Source organism: Ursus americanus, chromosome 28 (assembly GCF_024610735.1).
Source record: "Ursus americanus isolate L20-20 chromosome 28, mUrsAme1.1.p, whole genome shotgun sequence".
NCBI classification, from domain to species: Eukaryota; Metazoa; Chordata; class Mammalia; order Carnivora; family Ursidae; genus Ursus; species Ursus americanus.
Window position 1 is genome coordinate 38,304,881 of NC_142154.1, and position 22,311 is coordinate 38,327,191.

The following is a 22,311-nucleotide window of genomic DNA, read 5'->3' on the forward strand; positions in this document are numbered from 1 at the left end:
ATCAGTATTTTTTAAAAGCCTCAGAGGGATTGGATGCACAGTAGGAGAATTTGATGCATTGCTCAATGGTTCCAGATTCTGCGTTGGCTCTTGAAACCTTGATTTTTTTTGGAACTCTGATTTCCATACTGAAATATTGAGGAATTTCAGTGTGTACAAGGCACATAGCCTTCTTACAGCTCATTTGAGTCCCACACAGTTTCTTGAGTGTCTGCTCTGTGGTGGGTGCTGGGCCAGGCGCTCAGGATGCTGACAGGAAAGAGGTCTGCCCTGCTCGCCTGGAGCTCCCTGTGTGTGTGTGGCGGGGGGGGGAGATAACACACAGCTAAGTCGCACTCAGTGGGACCAAAGTCATGCTGGATGTATGAACACGCCTCTGTGAGACACAGCTGGGAGAGGCCCTGGTTCGGGCCGTGGAAGATTTAACGAGAGAGAGATTGAGATTCATCTGAACTGGGCTGAATCAGAATGAGATTAATTCTCCAGGTGGAAAGGGAGGGAAGGGCTGTCTGCTGAGGAAAGAAACAGTGTACCTGTCAAGTGTGGTGAAATGTACTGAGGAGGTGGTAGGGGTTAACTTCTGAGGTCCTGCTCAGGAGTTTAGATGTGATCCTGTAGAAAATGGGAGTCATAGAAGGTTCTTTGTGTTCAAAGACAGAAATAATAGCCAATTCCAGAGGGCTTAGTATGGGCAAGATTGCATGGAGCATTGTCAATGTATTTATTCTTTACAACAATCCTGTGAGGCGGAGGCTTTTATTTTCTTCATTTTGTAGAGAAGGAAACTGCAGCTCAGAGAGGTTGAGTAACTTACCTAGGTTCACACAGCTATTGAGTAGCAGAGCTGGGATTCAAATCCAGGACTGAAATATCAAAATTTTCCCAGTGCACCTTGCTGCCACTATGCTCAGAATGTGACAGCGGGGATGGGGATGACCTTCAAGAGATATTTAGTAAATAAAACCAACAAGAGTTTGGGGCCGGTTAGATGCGATAAGGGAATGGCTGGAAGAGTCACAGGTGGCCCCTGGGTTCTAGCTTGAGTGCATCAGTCAAGTGACATCATTAATCAAGGCAGGAATCTCATGGAGGGAGGTTAGGGCACAGTGACAATGGCACATCTAGGGAGAGGTATCCCATAAGCTGAAATAGGAGTCAGGAAACAGTAGATTTGGGAGTCACTATTTGAATGACACATTCTTGATAAACCCTGCAGGGGAACCTCACACCCCTTCCAGGCCCTAATGGCCCATCTATTTCCATACGTCTCAGGCTTGGCTCAAGCTGCTCCCTTAGTCTAGAAGACCTTTCATCTCCTCTGACTGCTGACAACCTCTTCATTCTTCAAGATGCAACTGATACACGTGTCAGGTCTCCCATGAAGCCTGCACTGGGTCTCCCTCTGTCCTGTGCTCGCCCAGTCCTTCGTCTGGTCTTCCATTATATTCTGCTTTATTCTGTTTGGGATTATCAAGAGTCATGTCCCTGTGTTTCCTCCCCTCCTCTTTCAAGTTCCTTGCAGACACAGTTTCTCTCTGCCACGTACCTAGTAGGGGCTCCATAAAGTAGGCTGAACTGGACTGTTAGTTGAAAAGGCTGCAGACTGGCTGCCCAGAGGGGGCAGGCGGCGTTGCTGGGAGCCTCCCCTCCCCATGCAATAGTTCGAGTCAGGGTTCCCTGATGCCATCACCCAACTCCATCTCCTTACCTACAGTCACATGTTCCCTCTCTCACAGCCTAAGTGGAGCATCCCCTTTCCTGGGAGACACGAAGCAGGAAACGCTAGCAAATATCACAGCAGTGAGTTATGACTTTGACGAGGAATTCTTCAGCCAGACCAGTGAGCTGGCCAAGGACTTCATTCGGAAGCTTCTGGTTAAAGAGACCCGGTAAGATGACAGAGAAAGGCATGGGCTTCTGAGGTACTGACCTTCTCCTGCCCCTTCTCCCAAAGGCATGTCAGTCTGTTCCGACTTCGCCATAGGCTGCCATCTGCCCCATTGTGGTCTAATCTGGGCAGGTGCTGAGAAGTGTGGATTAGCTGAGACTTGGCATTCATCTTGTTTGCTCAAGTCTTTCTGCTTTCTTTCCTGCCAAAATACAAATAACTCTGTGTGTGTGTTTGTGTGTGTGTATGTGTGTGTGTGCGTGTGTGCGTGTGCGCGTGTGTGTGCATGTGTGTGCGTGTGTGCGTGTGTGCGTGCGCATGTGTTTGGAAGTCAGCCTGCATTTCTCTAGGGTGCATCATTTTTTCTGGTCTGTCCCAAAGGCACCTAGAACTAGGATTTGAAAAGGAAAGTGGCAGAGTTTCTAAACCAATTCAGGTGGGAGTTGGGGGGAGGCGGATTCAGAGGGGTCAGTAAGTGGGAGAATAGGAGACACGCTAATCCTACCCCTTCTTGGGGCCCTGGGTGAGCCCTGTGGCTATAGAGTCAGAGCAGGAGATAGGCAGGGAATTGTAAGATGCTGGGTGCCCAGCGCATGGACTAGATGGGACAGGAATGAGATCTACAGATTCTAGAAGACCACGTCCTCTTGGTCCCACAGACTTCAGAGGGAGCGAGAATGGGGTCTTCTGAAGGGCAGGGGCCTGGTTTCCCCTTTTAAGGGCAGTGCTAGGTCAGGTGCCTACTAGGGCAGTGAAGGGCAGAGACGGGATCTGGGAAGCAAACAGAAAAACACAGACCAAAGCTTAATGGTGGAGAGCTGAAGCCCACCATGATTCTCCTGGGGTGTGGCGTCAGACCCTTCAGGTTTGGGACCAAAGATGAGGTCTCATGCAATGTCACTCTACTGAGGGGTCTGCCTGGACCACTTTCTCTGGAATGCAGGGCGTTCAGTCAGTTTTCCCATCTGTCTCTGCATCCCCCATTTTTCTGGTTTGATGGCAGTGGTCAAAGAATGCCACAGTGCAGGTGTGACAAGACTAAGGATGGAGACAGTTGCCCTCAGCTTCTGTCCTCATGGATCATCACTGTGTTCTGATCCTTGTTGCAGGAAACGGCTCACAATCCAAGAGGCTCTCAGACACCCCTGGATCACGGTAAGGGCATGGTGTAGAGTGCCAGTGAGCAGGCATGTCCGCGATCTGTCGCCAGGGCTGGGTGGGGCGGCCAGAGGCAGAGGGCCCACGGGTCCTAGAAACACCCACCCTCGGGCACAGGGGAAAGCCAGGCAGGGGTGCCAAGTGGTCTGGGTTTGTTCAAATAGGTTTAAGTTTATATTTCACAGGTTCAGGTGACTTATGACATGAAACCCTCACAAACCTCCATTGAAACTCTTTTTCTTTGGGGCCATTTTACAAAGTGTACTTTATTAGAGGACGTGTCACTGTCACTCTCAAAGCAGAAATCAGGACTCCCAAGTTGGAGAGAGAAAGCAATGACAATTAAAAACCTCAACTCTGTAAGCGAGTCTCCTTCCTTCTGACCTTGGGCACTCTGACTCTGACCAGTCAGCCAGCTTCCTCAGGTGCCTCGAGACCTCGGGGATTGGGGCTCGGAGATGGAAGCCTGGTGCAGAGGAGAGGCAGCCACTCCAGAGGCGATGCTCTTCCCTCTGGGGAGGTGGGGGCATGAAGGGGACGCCCCGCCTAACCTGCTTTGTCATTGGGCTTCCAGCCGCTGGTGTGGGGAAAGCCTTGCTGTCTAGTCGCAGTACAGTAAAGTGCTAGTTAAAAGCACTTTGCCCAGGGATGTCTGACTGGCTCAGATGTAGAGCATGTGACTCTTGACCTTGGGGTCGGGAGTTCAAGACTTCAAGCCCCACATAGGGCATAGAGATTACTTATTAAAAAAAAAAAAACAAACCACTTGGCGGGGTGGGAATCAGGAGACTGGGATTCTGGCCCGACTCCTGCTGACTGATGAGATGTGCAATGCCCGGGCATCACCAGATTTCCCGTTCACCTGGATTGCAAGCAGAGGGCTGGCTAGGACGATCTGAGCGTGCAGACGCGAAAGGGTAGGGCCTGTGGAGGGTGGAGAGCAGGGAGGGCTGGAATGCTTCGGAGAACGTCAGGTTCAGCTGCTCGTTAAAGGATGTGGAAGGCCAGGGACCCTCTAGGTGTGGAGTGGGCCCAGAGCCCAGAGTGAGAGAGTCTCTCGGGCTTGGTGTGTTGAGTTGCTGAGGCCCGGGTTGCTAACCGGCCCTGAAGGAGAGAGGTCCTGCAGCCTCCATCTGACAGCCATGGCCTTGTCTGCTCCTGCCTTTGAGTGGATGCCTGCAGAGTCCTGGCTATAGCCTGCTTGTCTGTGTGAGCCCCCTAAATGCTATGCGTGTGGAGACCTTCTCTAATGGCAATGGACCCCCCCTGCCCTGAAGCGAGCATGCAGGCAGTACCCCCGTACTGTGTAATCTTTTTCGTTGTCCCTGGGGGTGCTCATCCCACCACGGTTCTCCCCATGGCCTGATGCATGCGGTGAGTGCCTGCGAGGCTGCTCGTGCGCCTTCTGCCTGCCCCTTGAACTGCCTGCCCCTTGAACTGCCGTTTGGATCAGGTGTCGACGTAATTCTGGCTGTTCTATCTAAACACCCACCAGTCCAAAGGAGAAGTCAGAGCCCCAGAACAGCAGAAGACAGAGCCCGCCCAGCTGAAGACCAAGCGCCTGAGAGAGTACACCCTCAAATGCCACTCGAGCATGCCCCCCAATAACAGCTACGTCAACTTCGAGCGTTTTGCCCAGGTAGTAGAGGACGTGGCTCGGGTCGACCAGGGATGCCGTGCCCTGGCAGGGACCCACGACACCATCCAGGACGATGTGGAGGCCCTGGTCTCCATATACCACGAGAAGGAAACTTGGTACCGAGAGGAGAGCGAGAGCACCCGGCACGACCTATCCCAGCTCAAGTACGAGTTCCGCAAAGTGAAGTCCTTGAAGAAGCTCCTGCGAGAAGGCCTCCGGGCCACAGGGGCCGGCCTGGGGGACGTGGCCAGGAAACTGGACCATCTGCAGACACAGTTTGAGGCTTTAAGGCAGGAGCTCGCAGCAGACCTACAGTGGCTCCAGGAACTGGTGGGCAGCTTTCAGCTGGAGGATAGGAACACAGATGGCCTGGGCTCCGTATTCCACAGGGACGCCAGGGAGTCCCTTGTGGAGCTGCTCGAGAGATCAGCCAGCAGGGATGTCTTGGCCGGCCTGAAGCTCTGAGTACCAGGTCCTAGTCAGAAACGCATCCCGGATGATCTGCAGAAGCATGCTTCCGAGTGCCCTGCCAGGGCCTCAGCCGGAATTATCCTGCGGGGGGTGTGTCTGTAGCAGAGCCTTCCACCCCCTTCACAGAATCCAGAATCAGGAAGGTGCTCGCTCGTTATTCATTCCGCACCTCCTCTCACCAGCCTGGTTTTCTGGGAGGCTGGCTGGCAGAGCCGCTGGGCTGTTAGAACAATTGCGAGTGAGCACCCCTCCGCACACCCTTCTCCGGAGGGGGGATGGCTGGCCCTGGGGAGATGCTCGATAATTGATTTGTGATAATGGATTTGTTCACATCTCATTTCCCATCTCTGTGCCTTAGGGACTGACTGCAGATCTTGGGTAAATCTTTGCGTTAACTGGGGATAACAATAAGTGAGTGGGGTGCTTTCCTGCTACAGAAGGAGGGATTTAAAATGCGCGGAGAAAATATTACCTTTTATTTGCACTGACTTTTCACTTACCGAGCACTTAGGTCTTTGATCTTTAAAAGAACTCTGTGAGCAGGAAGGTGGGTGGTATTATTCTTGCTGTTACTATTATTTCCACGTAACTGTTGAGGAAATTGATAGAGAGAGGAAAAATGACTTACTCAAAGTCTTTCATAGCTGGTCGATATGGATGGAATAGAAACCGAGGAGGCCCGACCCTCAGATGAGGTCTCTGGGAAGAAACAGACTTTGCTATAAATATCCACATTCACGTTAGAGCTTAGCTCCAGAGGTAAGGTTAGCAACTCCATCTGTTTCATGTATTCCACCAGGTGCAGGTAGAATGCCCCATACCCTTAGATGATTGTCCCAAGAAGTGGGTCCTGGAGGGTGCAGTTCGTGGATCCTATCCAGCCGTGTCCCTGTCTGAAGATCAGCGTGCAGACCTGGAGGCAAGGGGCAGCATCTCTCCCTTCTCCCCCTTTCCCCTTTCTGACTAAAGGCCCCAACCTTGTGTTAGGAATGAAGACCAAAAGGAACTCAACAAGAAGGTCCTTTATCTTATGTACCTAGGGCATCGGGGCCCTGAAAAGGGCTGAGAAACTCTGTGAGAGTTTAAGATTGAGAAGCACAGGTTCGGTGGTCTCCTTTTGACCCCAAGCTTTGAGCACACCTCCTTGAGGACTCTGTGAGGTCGTCTCCTTGGAGGGGCTAGTCGGCCAGCTCATATGGACAGACCGTGGTGGAGTATGGGCCCGGCACTGGGCTAGAAGCTTGGGTGAGGGACCAGATGGTATCATTTCAAAGTGACTTCACTGACTCACTTAACACCCTTGTCAGATAGGCAGGGTGTTATTCCCAACTTGGAGATGCAGAAACAGAGAGGTTGTGATTTGCCCGAGGCCACAGTCGTGGTAAAAGTGGAGACCTTCTGATGATACGTGTGTTGCTCTTTCTGCTTCCCCTAACTGCCCCAGACTCCAGGAGTTCACTCTCTGCTTATAGGGCAGAGATACCCCGACTTACCCATCCATCTATGGACAAATAAGGTTTGAGCCCCTGCCAACTGCCAGGCACTCGGGTTGGCCCTGGGGATATAATGTCAAGTGAAAAGGCTCTCTCCTGCCTTCATGGAGTTCAGAGTGAGGTCCAACATTAGTCAAGAACACTCCACAAGTGCCGAAGTGCAGGTGGGACACACGCTACGGAAGAGAAGTGTGTAGCGGGCAGTGGGGTCTGATCTAGTCGGGGAAGGCCTCCCTGAGGTGGTGACGCTGGAGGCGAGGTCTGCTAAGCAAACCAGGGAGAAAGAAGTGTTCCCAACAGAGCCGTCATGCCAGGGCTTGGTGGTGGAGGAGGCATGGAAGCTGGAAGGGAGAGGATAAGGAGGGCATATTGTGTGGATGTGGCTGGAGAGGAGGCATGACCAGTGGTGCTTTGCCTTATTGAAGGGCTCTACCTTCATCCCAAGAGTCATGGGGAGCCATGATGGATGGCAGGCTAGTCAACAGCCTGGTGCTGGGTGGGGGAGGGGATGGCCAGTGAACAGCACAGATGGTGAGTAGATTGGGACAAGACATGAGATTTGGACCCCACGCAACCATGTCTTCAGAGTCCTACCTCCTTTTCCATTATCATGCTAGATCATTTCAAATATCATATATAATATTTGTAACAAATTCTTTCCATCAAATGCGTGAAACCATATTTTCATCAAATATACGATGCAATGTTATTTTACATACCAAAAATAAGGAAGAAAAAAGTCAAGTGCAATAGGAGACCGCCTCCCCTTCCGCACAAAGCTGGGACACGCTCCCTGAGAGGGCAAACAAGAAATAAAGCTATGGTGCAAAAAGGGAAAGCAAAGAAACATGTGTGGTTCATCCTTAATGCTAGATGGAGGGTGAAAAATCCTCCCCTGAGAAGAGGAGCCCCAGGTGGGTGGTACTCACGCAGGTGTGCTTTCTGTATTTGCACAATCAGTGTGATCCGAACGAACCTCAAGCGGAGAATCTACTGTCACACAGTCTGGGGTTGGGTGGCCCCAAATGTCTGGCAGAAGCATGTGGTCATCTGGAACACCTGCTTTCACTTCAGACCGACAGTAATGGTGTGATGCCGTTGGTTAGAAGTCCTGATTTCAGGGATCTAAAAACGTGCATTTGGAATCAGTGGAAGACAGCAACGCCCTGTTTCCTGTGCCTTGCCTGGGAGACTGGGTGCAAGTGACCTGTCTACAGTCCAAGAACTTACTTGCCCCGTCGTGAGATGTGGGGTAGTCATTTGCTGTAAGACACTGCAACTATTGAAGGTCCCTGTGGCCATGTCAATAGACCTTGACCTCATACAACCAGGTTTCCTAAGGGAAGGAAGCCCCCAGTTGAGCAACTCAGGTTAGACTTTCTTGTGAAGGACAAAATAAAATGCACTAAAAGCGTAACACGTTAAGGATGATTTGAATTAAGGAGACTGAGAACAGGGAGGAAGAAGCAGTTAGTTCAGAACTGTGGCATCGGCCACTCACTGTTTGTGCTGGGAGGTACTGAGAGGTGAACCACCAGATACCCTCGTTTTATAGCATTTGATATATTTGACTCCTGGCCAGAGTCACCCAGCTGGTCATCCCCAGAGCTGGGGCCAGAACCATAAGTGGTTTTTCTCACAGTTGTGGAATCATCCTCTCTGTGTTCATGTCTGGTCATTGGTAACTATTTATTATTTAGATGTTTTATAAGCAGACCCTTTTTTGTACCTAAGAGCTTCTGAACACAAATCAAAATGAACTGGGAAATGCCCCCCAAGTCTTTCAGGGAAATTAGAGGAGACTGTGACCTTCCTCTGTCCCTTGGCCAGTCCAGTTCCTATCACCCTTTGGCCTCAGAACTTGATGCCAAGGGGAGAGCCCAAGGAGGCCTGGGGAATGCCCAGCCGGATTCCCTGCCACATGCCCATAGCTGGCGTTCTAACAGTGGAGTCAAGGGCAGGGCGGGGCTGACAGTGGCCGGATGGGGTGTCAGAAGGGGAATGTTTTTTTGGTACCTAAAGGGAGGAAGGCCTGGGGGGCACTGCTAGGCCATATCACCCATAAAGGAGGGGTTGTCATTCTTCAGGTATTGAGAGGTTGGCTTCTGCGCTCTGTGCAAATGCCACCCTGGGCTTTTAGGGAAGGGAGGCCGAGTGTGTGACATCTCCCTGATTGCGGACTCCCAAGGAAGCTGGAGAGTCAGCACCGGGGGAAGACAGTAGCCTGTCCCCACTCTGAGGCACATGCACGTGGCTCATGATAGCTCAGCTTTGCGTTAGGAAAGGTGGAGATAGCATGGTAACCAGTGATCCTGCAGCGGTGGGAGGCTGGCAGTGAAGGGACGGGGCAGAGTGACAATGACAGGAGAAGCCCGGCTCCCCAGCAAGCCCTCTCCCCTCACCGCCCACCCTCCCCTACAGGTGATTATGAAGACAGTGGCCCCCCACCTCGCTCTGACACGCACCGCAATGGGCCCGTGTGGGAGGTGGCTGTGTGCCCAGCCACCAACCCCACCGTCAGCCTCTGGAAATGTCTGTGGCGCTGAATGGCCTTTTCTTCTTTGTCTGTGAAACTCTTGGCCTGTGGAGAAGATTCTTTGCTCTGTAGAGGAGACCCAGCAGTGGGCATATTTGGGGAGCAGAAGGGACCAGTTCATTTGGACAAACACTGATTGTGCTCTGGCTCGGGAGGGAGGTGACAGATAAGGACAAGACAACCCCTGAATAAAAGGCTCAGTGTCTGGGACAGATGGGAACCACCCCCCCCCAAACTGGGAGATGGGAAAGGCCATGCTGGGTGATAAAATAGAGGTACCCAATATTCTAGAAAACGGGAGAGATGAATTTGGACTGAGAAAGGGTCAGAGGGGCGGAGGGGGCAGAAACGTTCTCAGGGAGGGTTCCCCCCTCCAACATCCCCTTCCCAAGCTGTAGCCTGAGGAGAAGGTGCCACGTAGAATTTGGAGAGGTGGGCTCGAGCCCAGGTTAGTGTGAGGAGCCTGGACCTGTTAAACGGAAATAGAAGAGGAGATTTACAGAGATTTAACAGAGGGGGTGTTTTTGTTTTGAACTTTTTGTTATGGGAAATTTTCACAAGTATCCGTAATGGTATATGATTTCCATCTGCCTCTTACCAGCTGCAACAGTGAGCAAGTCAAGGTCCGTGATCTCCCATGCACCTGCACCACTGCTGTTTCTGGAATATTTTAAAGCAAACTTTAGACTTATTTCACTCACAAATTCTTCAGCGTGAATTTCTAAGCACTTTCTTTTTAATCCTGCTACTGTACCATTATCACATCTGACAAAACCAAGAATCATTCCTTAATATCATGTGGATACATATTCCAGACTCCCATGTCCCCACTTTTCTCCAGGATGCCCTGTTGTGGGTGGTTTGTTCAAATCAGGATCTAAACACAGTCCACGTGTGGCATTTAGTTGTGACGTCTCTCAGGTCTCCTGTCTTCCGTAACAGTACAGGAGGGAGAGCTTTGGAAGCTTTTCCTGGGCAGAAAATTGATCAGAAAACTGAAGGTCCTGGAAAGAGGATCAAAAGTGCTGAGACTTAACTCAGAAAAGTGAGCCCAGGTCAGGCAAGGAAAGGGGGCATTCCCTCTCCTTTCCACTGGCTTCTTCTGTGTAAGGACAACCTTCAGAGACACAGTCTCTCCACGGCTCTCCCCACCTGTGTATAAGCAAGCACTCAGGCCCTCATAAGCCTCATGTGCTCCTTTCCTGGGAAGACTGGGAGGCCAGGCCAGCAGGGCCCAGGCTCTAGCCAGCAGAAGGGAGAGTTGGAGACGCCATGCACAGAGTGACTGGATTAAGGGAGATTGGTGGGGCTGGAGACACACAGACCTAGGCTGGAGAGGGAAGTGGGTGCTCAGGTGTCCCTGACTTTCTAAGGAGGATGGGGCCGGAGAAATGGCACAGATGGTGGTTTGAAAAGTTGCAATCTGTTTGCAGTTTCTAGAGGAGGCCTGGTATTGAGAGAAAATCTGGAGTGCCTCTTCTGCAGAGAGTTCCTATTTTGTGCCCAGGGGGAGAGCTGCTGTTCCATCTCTCCGCTCTGTGGGCGTCGGTGCTGACCCAGCACACCCTGCTGGACTCTTCCAAGGCCATTTGCATCTCCATAAACAAAACCTAACTTCGGCCACAGCATTCTGTCTTCTTGCCTCCTTTCCCGACATTTTTCCGAGACACTGAACATGCTCCTAGGAGCCTGGTCAGAATTGCCCGTACTCTGGCCAAAGGACCTCAGGCTGGAAGGTGGGTACTGTCTGTTCTCAGAGAGGGGATGAGGAGAAGGCAGAACACAGTCCCATCCCCCTGACACCCCAAATTTAATCAAAAGGTTTGGTGCCACATTCCTCCTGGAAACAGATTTCACTGCAGAATTTCCGTCTCTGACTTTCAAGGATTAGATGGTAGTGTCAGCATGTGGTGAGCCTTTTAGCAACCAAGGAGACCCATTGATTAGGAAAGGCCAGCCTGGCAGATTTATGCCTGGGTGGCCCCCTTCTCAGAGTTCATGCTGTTTTGTGTAGCACATAGACAGGGCCCTAGAAGCAATTGCATCACCTCCCATTACCGGTCCCAGGGAATTGCCCCCCCCCCCTCATATTTTAGTTGGGTCCCTCTGCTCCACGGCCGGTACTGCTGAACCATTTGGAAGGTAGGATTCTTATTAGCAGGATTCCCCTAACTGCATGTTGAATTTCCAGCCATGGGGTTTGGGCATCTCTCTTCTGGCAAGAGTGCCAATCAGTAAGTGGATAAAAAGAGGTCCCTTCCCTCCCAGAGTCTGCTGATCCCACCTCATCAAAATCTCCAAGCAAAAAGTACAAGTGTCCCCTGCAGGGCTTAGGCTCAAAAGTGAATGCAGACATTAGTGAAGTTGGAGGTAGACATGTTCTGTGGGTTGGGGAGGCAGGAAATCTGAAAAGGAGATACTGTTGCTGGGAGGTGCAGGAGAGGAAGAGTAACAAAAAACAAGTACAGAATAACATGTTATGAAGAAGTACGGTGCAGACACAATGCGCTGTATGGGGCAGTTGGGGTGCTATTTTATATAGAGTAGAGTAGTTAAGGAAGGCTTCCTGAGGAAGTGACATTTGAGCGAAGACTGAACAAAGTGACAAAGTGAATATATGAAGGAGCAAGGGCAAAGACCCTGAGATTTTGGGTTCCTGGGCCAGCAAGCAGACTGTAGGAGCCACAGCAACAGAAAGGAGAGAGGGAGGAGAAAATCAGGTTGGAGAAGGACCCAGATGGTACAGGCCTTGGGGGGTCTTGGTGAGCTTGTTGGGTTCCATCAAGAGTGCTGGGAAGCTGCTGGAAAGCTTTCATACCAGGAAAAGTCAGTCTCTGCCCCCTTTTGTGTCTCCCCTTGGGTGAGACCTAGACCCAGGGCTGGGCTTGCAGGTGCGACAGAGGAGGTGAGAGGCGGTTAAGGACAGAGCTGGGAGAGGTTAGCAGGATGGTCCCCTCAGTGACCTCATCCTCTTCTCATCTCTTCCCTGTCTTCCTCCTTCCCCTCCCTTCGCTCCCCCCCCACTCTTTGGCCCAAAGAATGTTTTAGTTTGGGAGAGTGAACAGCCCCTGGCTTTCTCATCCCTCCTCCAATGTCAAGGGTGTGTGCACTTTCCTCCCTGCTCCCTGACCCCCACAGAGCTCTGGGGACTCCCAGACAGAGCCCTGGGGAGCCATGGTGTCATGGCTGCTAATCCAGGTGCCCAGGCCTGTCACTGGCAGGAGTGAGCAGGTCCCGGGTCCAAGGATTTCATTCCAATGTGTCTCTTCAGTAACTCAGGGAAACTAACACTACAACTGTTAAGCACCCACTGGTGTATGCTCTGGGTGGGGAGGAGGTGGGACAGAGGACATTGACAAACCATGAAGAAAATTCTTTGTGGGCCCTCAGGTTGTTTTTCACTAGTGAGTCGGCCCCACTGCAGAGCTGGCTGAAGTTGGTGATATTGGAGGTTGGAAATACTGAGGAGCTCCCCTGTGCTTCAGTCATGGTGGGGAGGGAGACATTGTTTTTCGGAAACCGTCTTGGAGGAGGTCACGTTTCAACTGGGCTTTGAAACACACCGGGGAGGCAGGGTGGGGGGACCTTCCCAGAGTGCAGGGGTTGGGTGGACATGGAAAGTGCGCCTCCTGTCGGAAGATTTTAGGTCCCCAGCAGTGTGGGCAGCCCTATGCGGCGGCTTCCCTGGTGCCGAGCGCCATGATGAAAAATCAACAAGAACGGGGGAGTGCTCCAAGCGTGGATGGGAGACAAGACCAGCGCTCGGGAATCCACGAGCCGCGTCACTCAGCATTCACTGAGGAGCCAAACGACACATTGCTGTGAGGAGGCTGTCAGAGCGAGAGAAGAATCCCGCTGGAAGCCACCATATGGATCATCCCTGACAGCTCATTTTCTTGAGGTCACAGAGTTCTCTGAGAATGGATGAATTCTATCAGCTCTCCTCGGAAGAAATGTGTATCTGTACACACCCATTCAATTAAATTTTTTATTGAGATTTAATTCACAGACCATAAAATTCCGCATTTAAAAGAATACAGTTCAGTCTTTAGTATCTTCACAAGGTTGTGCAACAGTCACCACCATCTAACTCCAGGACATCTCGTCAACCCGAAAGAAACCTCATACCCTCTCAGAGTCATCTCCCAGCGGCCCCTCTCTCCAGCCCTGGCCACTACCAATCTAATTTCTGTCTCTATCAATTTGCCCATTCTGGGCATTTTGTGTAAATAGAATCATACAATATGTGGCCTTTTGTGTCTGGCTTCTTTCACTCAACATAATGTTTCCCAGGTTCATCCACATTGTAGCAACTGTCAGTACAGTGGACCCTTGACAACCCAGGTTTGAACGGCGGGGGTCCACTTATACATGGATTAGTTTTTATAAGTACAGTATAGCACTGTAACTTTATTTTCTCATCCTTACAATTTTGTCAACACTTTATTTTCTCTAGCTTGCTTTATTGTAAGAATACAGTACATAAAACACATACAAAATATGTGTTGGTCGACTGTTTATGTTTAAGGCTTCTGGTCAACAGTAGGGTATGGGTTAAGTTTTTGGGGAGTCAAAAGTGATATTTGGATTTTTGACTGTGTAGGAGTTCAGTGCCAACTATATTATGAATAATATTTCTGAATTATAGTCCATTGTATGGAATTTTGTTTATTCACTCGTCAGGTGATGCGCATTTCAGTTGTGTCTACTTTTTGGCTATTTATGAATAATGCTGCTCTGAACATTCATGTACAAGTTTACACACTAAAATTTGCAAACCACTTCAGGAGCTTCATAGAACCTCTAAAACCTATCTCTTGATCTAGGAAAACTTTGTTTTACAGAAAGGGAGGAATTCAAGAGGGAATGGGCTCATCAAATTGATTACATTAAATATGTCCAGTTTTTTATATGTCAACTATACCTTAATAAAGCTATTATCCCCATAATACAGATGAGAAAACTGAGGCTTAGTGAAGCCAGGCCAGCCTTGTTGGAGAAGTCAGGATTTAAGCTGAGCTTTGACCACCAGGCTGTGAAAGGCAACTACACATCCCATTTCCACTCCACCTTCACCGAAGCCCCTATTTCCTTCAATTTACTTTTGAACAGCTCCTAATGTTCTATTTGCCACCTGTTCTGCTAAGCCCAGTACCAGCCCAGCGCACAGTGGGCATCCTACACTGCTGGCCAATGACCCTTCCCCAAAGTGAGCGGTGATTGAAGGCCCTGCCTCCCATTCTTCCCCTCTGGGGGAACAAGTCTCCAGCCCAGCCAGAGTGTGTGTCTGGCTGTAGTAATAATAGCCAGGGGCACCAGGGGTATCTCCCGAGCAGCGGAGACCTCTGTACCCGTTGGTCTCAGTGCGATGTCCCTCTGCATGCCCTGCCCTTTGAGGAGGTGTCAGAGTCAGGCTAAGTGGGGACAGCATGTGGGTGGGGGTCTAAAAGGGGCGTGGCTGCCGACCCAAGCCCAGTGTCAACCACCAAGCTCTGCTTTGTCTCCCAGCCGGTGGACAACCAGCAAGCCCTGGTCCGCAGGGAGTCTGTGGTCAACCTGGAGAATTTCAAGAAGCAGTATGTCCGCAGGCGATGGAAGGTGTGTCGGGGTTTAGGGGTGGGGAGCAGGGGCCCCGGCGGCTCTCGGTGCACGGTCTCACCTGGCAGTCCCTCTTCTCTCTCCCTCAGCTCTCCTTCAGCATTGTCTCCTTGTGTAACCACCTCACCCGCTCCCTGAAGAAGAAGGTGCACCTGAGGCCAGAGGAGGACCTGGTAGGTGAATGCAGTGTTCTCCTCTTGGGCAGGACTCTGGGGTGGCCCGGAGCTCGGGGGTGGAAGGGAGCGGGCGGGCTCTATTTCCCACCGGCTCTGCGCGTCCTGTCCTCCGCACTGCGTGGTTGGCAGAGGCTTCATGTTCAGGGGGACGGCTGGGGTGGTGCCGGGAGGGGGGCCCTCCAATGGGGCAGCGTGGGCTTCTGGACTCGAATCCTTTCCTGGTGGGCCTTCAGAGGGACCGCTGCTGCCATTTCACTGCCCCAGTCTTTCCCCGAGGACTCGTAGCCTGCGGGGGACCTTGGGGGCCCTGAATAACAGGACCACCACAGTCGATCCAAAACGTATTCCTGACAATCCAGAGATCTGTTGTAGAACGGGAGCTTAATATTTGTTTTTCAGTTTTTCCATTTCTGTTTGGCTTTAGATTGCCATCTTTAACAACAACAACAACGCTACTTAGATGATATTTGACCAGCTTGTTACTGTGTATGTACATTTAACATGAGGAACTTACACTGGTCAGGAGTGTGGTCTCTGGAACCACACTTTCAGAATGCATATCGGCTACTTATTAGCTGTGTGACCTTGAGGAAATTACTTAACCTCTCTGTGCCAAAAAATGCTATCCTGTGTAAAATGGGGTTAACAAGAGTTCCTACCTTGTAGAGTAGTCATGAGGATTAAAGGATGACATAGTCTTTGACCCCGGCATTAGAAGTGCTCCGTGTGTATTACCAGTTGCTACTGTGTAAAAGCTCCCCGTAGACTTTAAAGTGCTGTGCCAGGGGCTTCCGAATGCAGTTAGTATTTCGGCTGGTGGAGGTGCCCGGGACAGATGCTCCCCGCTACTCAGCGAATGTGGGGAGGCCCCAGAAGTGTCTGGGATGGCACAGGAAGGGCAGCTGCCTGAGACGCTTGGGGCCGTCAGCCCCCCGCAGCCTCAGACATGTGGCGCTCGGGCTGCATCCCAGGACCTGGCACAGCTCCCCTCTCCGCGCCACATCCTAGGCTCCGCTTTCTTCAGCCGAAGCTCTTGTTGATTCTTGCTCTTGATTTGAGGATTTATGGCACCAAAGGACCTAAGCAACTGTGTGGCTTTGGCAAAGCCCTGTCCCTCCTCCCACTGCTCTCCTCATCTGCTATTCGAGGGGCCTGGACTTTCCCTCTGAAAATCCCTGTTAATGACAGGCAGACGTCCCCCCAGCTTACTTTTTCATTGTTTGGCTCTGACTCATGCTGAAAAGCTGCTATTCAGCAGAGCTTGAGTTATCTTTATTGTTATAGCCAGGCTTGGTCCAGGGTGTCTTTGGCTTAAGTTAATCTTGGCCTTGGATTTCCAACTGGCTTAGGCCAGGGTAAGGAGAGAGAGAAGGCTCTGGGAAGGCACATGGCGTGTGAGTTGCTCTGATATGATGGGGGCCACGGGGAGACAGGACCAGAGAATAATTGGAAAGAATATAAATTTCTTTCTTAAATTTTGTCCTCGTGCAAGCATTTTAAAATAGTCCCCTTTTTACTTGAAGACTCAGCACCATCAGCTCAATGGCTTATTTTACAAGTGGAAAAGGAAGGCTTGGGTCCCAGACATTTATTATACAACTTTCCCAAAGGGAATTTCCTTTAAATAATAATAATAATAATAATAATAATAATAATAATAATAATAAATCCTTTTGTTCAGGAAGCCTTAAAATTGAACATCCAACAACAGATTTTTTATGATGCACTGAAATCTTTCTGAATTAGTACTTTATTTATTTATTTATTTATTTATTTATTTATTATTTATTCGACAGAGAGAGAGACAGCCAGTGAGAGAGGGAACACAAGCAGGGGGAGTGGGAGAGGAAGAAGCAGGCTCACAGCAGAGGACCCTGATGTGGGGCTCGATCCCACAACGCCGGGATCACGCCCTGAGCCGAAGGCAGACGCTTAACCACTGTGCCACCCAGGCGCCCCTGAATTAGTACCTCTTTTAATAAATTTCAATACTTTGATTAGACTGGGGTCGCCTGGGTGGCTCAGGTCCCACGTTGGGCTCCTTGCTTAGCGGGGAGCCCGCTTCTCCTTCTACCTGCCACTCCCCCTGCTTGTGCTCTCTGTCTCTGACACATGAATAAATAAATCTTAAAAAAAAAAAAATAAGACTGACATGGCCTGAATAAAAAGGCACTGTGACCTCCAGGATGGCAGCCTTGACTCTGGGTTAGCCATGGAATGCGCTTTACTCTTTTCCTCTTTCATAAAGTTGGAGCACAAAAGCCAAAGGTGCAGCCCAAGCCAGTCAGAGCAGAGGGGGTGTGGAGCAGTGGCCATCAGAGGCGGGGGAGGTCCCCGTGGCTCACCTGCCTCCCATTCTCTCCAGGCTGAGTTCAGGAGACCCGTCAACCCACAGAACACTTATCCAAGTGGTCTTGGCTACGTGGCAGCTCCAAAGAACACCAGATGTCATCATCATTACTGTTATGATTTGGCTTCTCCTGGTGCCTGCTTTCTCCTAGATGCTCTGCCTGCTCTCCTTCCTCCTGGGAAGGAGCCCTTGAGGCAGTTGGTCTGGCCCCATTTCAGGTCCCTTCCCACCCCCACCCAGTCCACCCCTGACTCTGGACAGACCAACAGCCTTCGCCTCAATACCCACCTCCCTGGCTTGCAGGCCCCTGGCCCGGGCGTGTCAGCCAGGCTGCCCAGCACAACCCCATCCCTGGCCTCTCATGACCGTCTTGCCCTGGGCCTCTTTTTCTCCCCAGAGGAATTGCGAGAGTGACGCAGAGGAGGACATTGTCAAGAGGAAGGCTCTCCACCCCCGTAGGAGGAGCAGTACCTCCTAGCTGGGCCGGCTCTCTCTGCGCAGACTCCGGGTCCCCACTTGTCACCAGCACCCAGACAGCCTGCATCTCCGACACGTCGCGAGACAGATGGGCCTTCAGGATCAGAAGAATTTACAGAGGAGCGTGGAGCCCCTGGGAGCTGTGGCCGTCTCCTATGGAGGAGGCCCCGACATCCCCTAAGCTCTTACTCTCCATAAAACGGGCTTTCACCTGTCTGCCAGCCTCAGAACGTGGGGTGAGGTGTGGACCTGAGAAAATCATGTAAATGAACATCGTCATCACGAGGGAAGGTCGCCTCAGGCAGGTTTCCTCACGGGATGAGGCAGTTCAGAACTAGCTTGGTCAAAAATCACACCAGAAGGACAGAGGCCTCCCCCGTGGGAACAAGATAAGTGAGAAAAGTGAACCTGAGGGTGTGAGGGACCAATCCTGTGACCTCCCAGAACCCACATGGGGTCGGCGTGTTGGGCTCACCAACATAATAGACCTTCTAAAGCAGCTCACTGTATCGTAATCTTTTTTCACTTTTATTAAACTTCTGATTTACCTGTTGCTTGGCTTCTTCTAGGGCTATCCCCATCTGGTTTTCTTTAGCTCAGATGCCTGACTCTGGGGGAGCAGCCAGGCTGGGGTGCTGAGTGGACGGTGCCTCAGAAGGTCACAGTGAACCATCCCCTCTGGACTATAGGACGCCTACCTTCTACATCCTTCCCTAAAGGTTTTCTGCCCCCCCCCATCAGCGCAGACACCGACTGTAATCCCTGTGCCCCCCCCACCACTACTACCATCGCTCCTGCTGGTACGGGCTCAGTTGTGAATCCTAGCCCCTGGTACCACAGAGTATGACTATATTTGAAGACAGGGTCTTTAAAGAGGTAATTAAGTTAAAATGAGGTCACTGGAGAGGGCGCGATCCAACGTGCTGGTGTCCTTATGAGAAGAGGAGATAGCACATCAAAGAAAGACCGTGTGAAGACACAGAGAGAAGACAGCCATCTACAAGGTAAGGAGAGAGGCCCCAGAAGAGACCAACCCTGTCAATATCTCGGTCTCAGACGAATGGCCTCAAGAGCTGTGAGAAAATAAATTCATGTTGTTTAAGCCACCTGTCTGTGCTACTTTGCTAGGGTCACCCTGGAAAACGAATACACTTGCCAACCATGGCCAAGATGAGGCAGGGGACTTTTTTTTTTTAAGATTTAATTTATTTATTTGAGAGAAGAGAGAGAGCACAAGTGGGGGGTGGGAAACAGGGGAGAGGGAGAAGCAGACTCCCCATTGATCAGGAAGCCCAACATGGGGCTCGATCCCAGGACCCCAAGATCATGACCTGAGCCAAAGGCAGATGCTTAACTGACTGAGCCACCCAGGCACCCGGGGCAGGGGACTTTTCAAAGACGTGGATGGAGAAGGGCAAAGAAGGACCCACAGGGAGAAAGGAGAGGAAAAAGAGATGGGTTACGTGGACCCTGGAGGAAATATGGTAAGGGAACCTTAATGACATAAAAATCTGGGCCCTCCTTTCCAGGCCAAAAGAATGGTGACGCTGACCAGAAGCCCAAGAGAAGTTCCTTAGAAGCCAGAGGTCAAGGTGAGGCACTGAGACTGAGAAAGTATGTGGGAAGAGGTGGGAAGACGGGAAGTTTTGGAAGGTGAGGGGAAAAGTGAGCCAGGAGGAAGAGAGGGGGAAAGGGAAAAGGGCTGAAAAGAAAAGGCCCCGGGGAGAAAGGGAGGCGCGGTTTCTCTCTGTCAGCAGCAGGTTTGAAGCACATCCTGCCGGGGAGCGGGCCACACGGCCTTCAGTGAGTGCACGGATCCAGAGCAAAATGGCAGCCGGGGAACAGAAAGGCAGCCCCGTCTCAGAGACTACTAGGCAGAAAGGGAGCGGAGCTGTCAGTGTGTTGAGGAAGCTCTGCAGCTGACCTGTGGTTCCTGGGTGTCCCCCGTTCTCAGGCGGAACCAGCTCTGTGCCTCACTACAGCTGCTGGGGGACAGCTGAGGCTGGGAACCAGGTGCAGGGCCCGGGGGCCTGTGAGGGGCTCTCGGCTGTGGCGGGGCACATCTGTCAGCAGGGAATGTTCTGGAACAGGGGCTCAGTGGGAGCTCCTAGGAAGTAAAGTGTGGTAGAGGATAGGGGACTGCCTCCGTGCTGGGAAGCAGAGCAGTAACCAGCAGTGACAAACCTAGCCATGAGTTTCCAGCCATGAGCATAGAGTTAGCCTTTTGGAGTTTGGCCCAGCAGCTACCTTTGACTGAAGAGGAAACTGAAGCCTGGAGAGAGGAAGTGACTAGTTCTGTGTCACACAGCAGACTTGTGAAAATGTCTGATGCAAGCCCAGACTTCCTGACTCCTAGCGCAGTGCTCCTTTCTTCAGTTCAGTGAACTGTGTAGACCTTTAATGAAATGGATGGACCTTTCACTTTGCCTGATTTTAAACATGTTCCCATCAGTCCTTTGCTGCGCCCTGCCTTGTACTTCATTCCTGGAAATGGAATAACGTTGTCACATGTGCTTCTGTCCATCTTCTCACAGTAAAGGACACTGCTGCATGGGCCGCAAGTCAGTCAGGGAACTAGCATGTGCCTGGCAGTGTTCTAGATGCTGGGGTTCGGAGAGTGAACAGGACAGACATGGTGCCTGCCCCGAAGGGGCCTGCAATCCAGGACTCCCGCCTGCCCACAGACTGTTCCTCCTAGGCTTCTTCTCAGCCAGGCTTGTATCAATCAAGCCCTGCTGACCGGGTCCCCTCAGCCCAGCTCTCTGGTGTTTGATGGCACCTACTAGATTTCCCAGATCCCTTGGGAAGCACAGGGCCAGGCAGTGAACAGAGGGAGGCCTTTGAGGGCCAGCATCCCGGAAGAAGCCAGGTGCCCATGCCACTCCCACACAGAGGCTCAGTCCCTGCAGCGTGTCTGCTGGCAGATGGCTGGTGCCCTCCAGGTGTGAAGATGAGAGGAGCAGCTGGCAAGGGGAACCAGGTATGTAGGGTTGGCTCTGAAGAAGGCTGTGTTGGCCAGCTGACACTTCAAGGCTGAGAGACTACAGTGTACTCTGAGGGGAATGGAATATTCCAGTGATGAAAGCTGTGCTCGGTTAAAAGGCAAGTCTTCAAAGAGATCTGAGGGAGCCCTGCCCCAGAGTGTTTGCCTGTGTGTTTGCAGGATGCCGCATTAATATTTCACAAAGGCACACATAAATATTTTAGTGCACTGTGTTTTCATGTCAATCTCACCAGCCTTCCTGACTCCAGATCTTAGATTGCATTTGCCTTTTCTACTCACGTATTTATTCCGTGAAAACCTTATTTTGGAAGCAGATGAAGACCATATCCTAAGAGGTGAACCACGACATCTCTGTGAAAGAAAAGTCAAGCCCAATGCTCTACGGACAGTCAAAGTAGGTAGATGTGAAAAGAGTTAAACTGAGGACTGAGAAACCACAAGGAATTTTATCTGGTGAAAATGTAGAACTTTTCTTTCTACCTGGTTCCCAGCTCGATGTCATCCCGACATCGTTCTGTTCGCCGTAGCTGGACCCCGAAGAATCATGTCTTCTTCAGTGGTCGGCTGAGAGGATCCCATTTTAAGCAAACATCGATGGGCTTAGGGATCCGAGCAATTGAAGAGCAGTCAATAATGGGTCATTTACATTTCAAAAAGCAGAAACACAGTTGGTGACCTCACATTCACAGTTTCTCTCTTCCTTTTTTCCCTTTCTCCCACTGGTTCTTCTTCTCTCCCCCTCCATCCATTCGCAAGTCATAATATATAGCTGAAGTACATATTTAAGTAATGTCTTCACTTACTGAATAAAATTCATGTTCCCAGTTCTTACAGTTGATTGTATTATCTAGGGGGAAGTCATTTTGTTAGGATTTTCCCCCTGTGGATCAGTGATCTCCACCCCTGAGCTAGAAGAAAAGAGAAAAAGAAAACAACAGAAGCTCACAGTAAGTTTTAAAAACCTGTTCAGCAAGAGGAATGCTTGTCTACAGGCTTTTACCATACCCTCTGCATAACCTTATAAGGAGAACAAGAGCCCCATTTATAGGGATGAGGAAGCTGAGACTCAACAGAGTTAAGAAATTTCCATGCAATCACACGGCTTGAGCCCTTGAGATCTAGATGCAGCCCAGTTCTGCCTACCTCCCCGCCCCCCCCCAAGTCCACATTCTTCTCTCCCGTTCCTGGAGACACAGTGTGGAGTGAAAAAAAGCATCCCAGAGAAGCCCATGCAGCATGATATTATTTTTATAAAGCTCCAAAACTATTCCATACATCATTTAGGAATAAATGCAAATATGATAAAACTGTGTGTTAAAAGCAAGGCAACGACATCACTCAAAATTCAAGGCGAAGCTTACCTCCGGGCGGCTGAGCTGGGGAGGGGCACAAAGGTGGGCGCTAGGCTGCTGGCGGTGCTCTAGCCAACGCTGCATTCACAGTGGGCTCACGGGGGTTCATTATTGGGCTTTCTTACTTACATATTAGTTATTGACTCTTTTGCATCTATCAAATATTACA

At 50.9% G+C, this 22,311-nt stretch overlaps 1 protein-coding gene across 10 annotated transcripts in view; it reads left to right on the forward strand.

The window, feature by feature from the left end:
- The window catches only part of DAPK2 (death associated protein kinase 2), a 116,713-nt gene extending 98,374 nt beyond the window's left edge, over positions 1-18,339 (forward strand). For 5 of the 10 annotated variants that reach the window (XM_045810640.2, XM_045810634.2, XM_045810635.2 and 2 more), the window contains 3 exons: positions 1,737-1,889; positions 2,998-3,043; positions 4,542-14,646. In XM_045810640.2, coding sequence (XP_045666596.2) covers positions 1,737-1,889; positions 2,998-3,043; positions 4,542-5,150 — 808 coding nt within the window. In that variant the 3' untranslated portion in view covers positions 5,151-14,646. Of the gene's footprint in view, positions 1-1,736; positions 1,890-2,997; positions 3,044-4,541; positions 14,651-14,693; positions 14,784-14,872; positions 14,957-17,706 lie in introns of those variants that run through there. The other 5 variants (XM_045810642.2, XM_087856876.1, XM_087856879.1 and 2 more) reach the window with 4 other exon arrangements.
- The last annotated feature ends 3,972 nt before the right edge of the window (positions 18,340-22,311 follow it).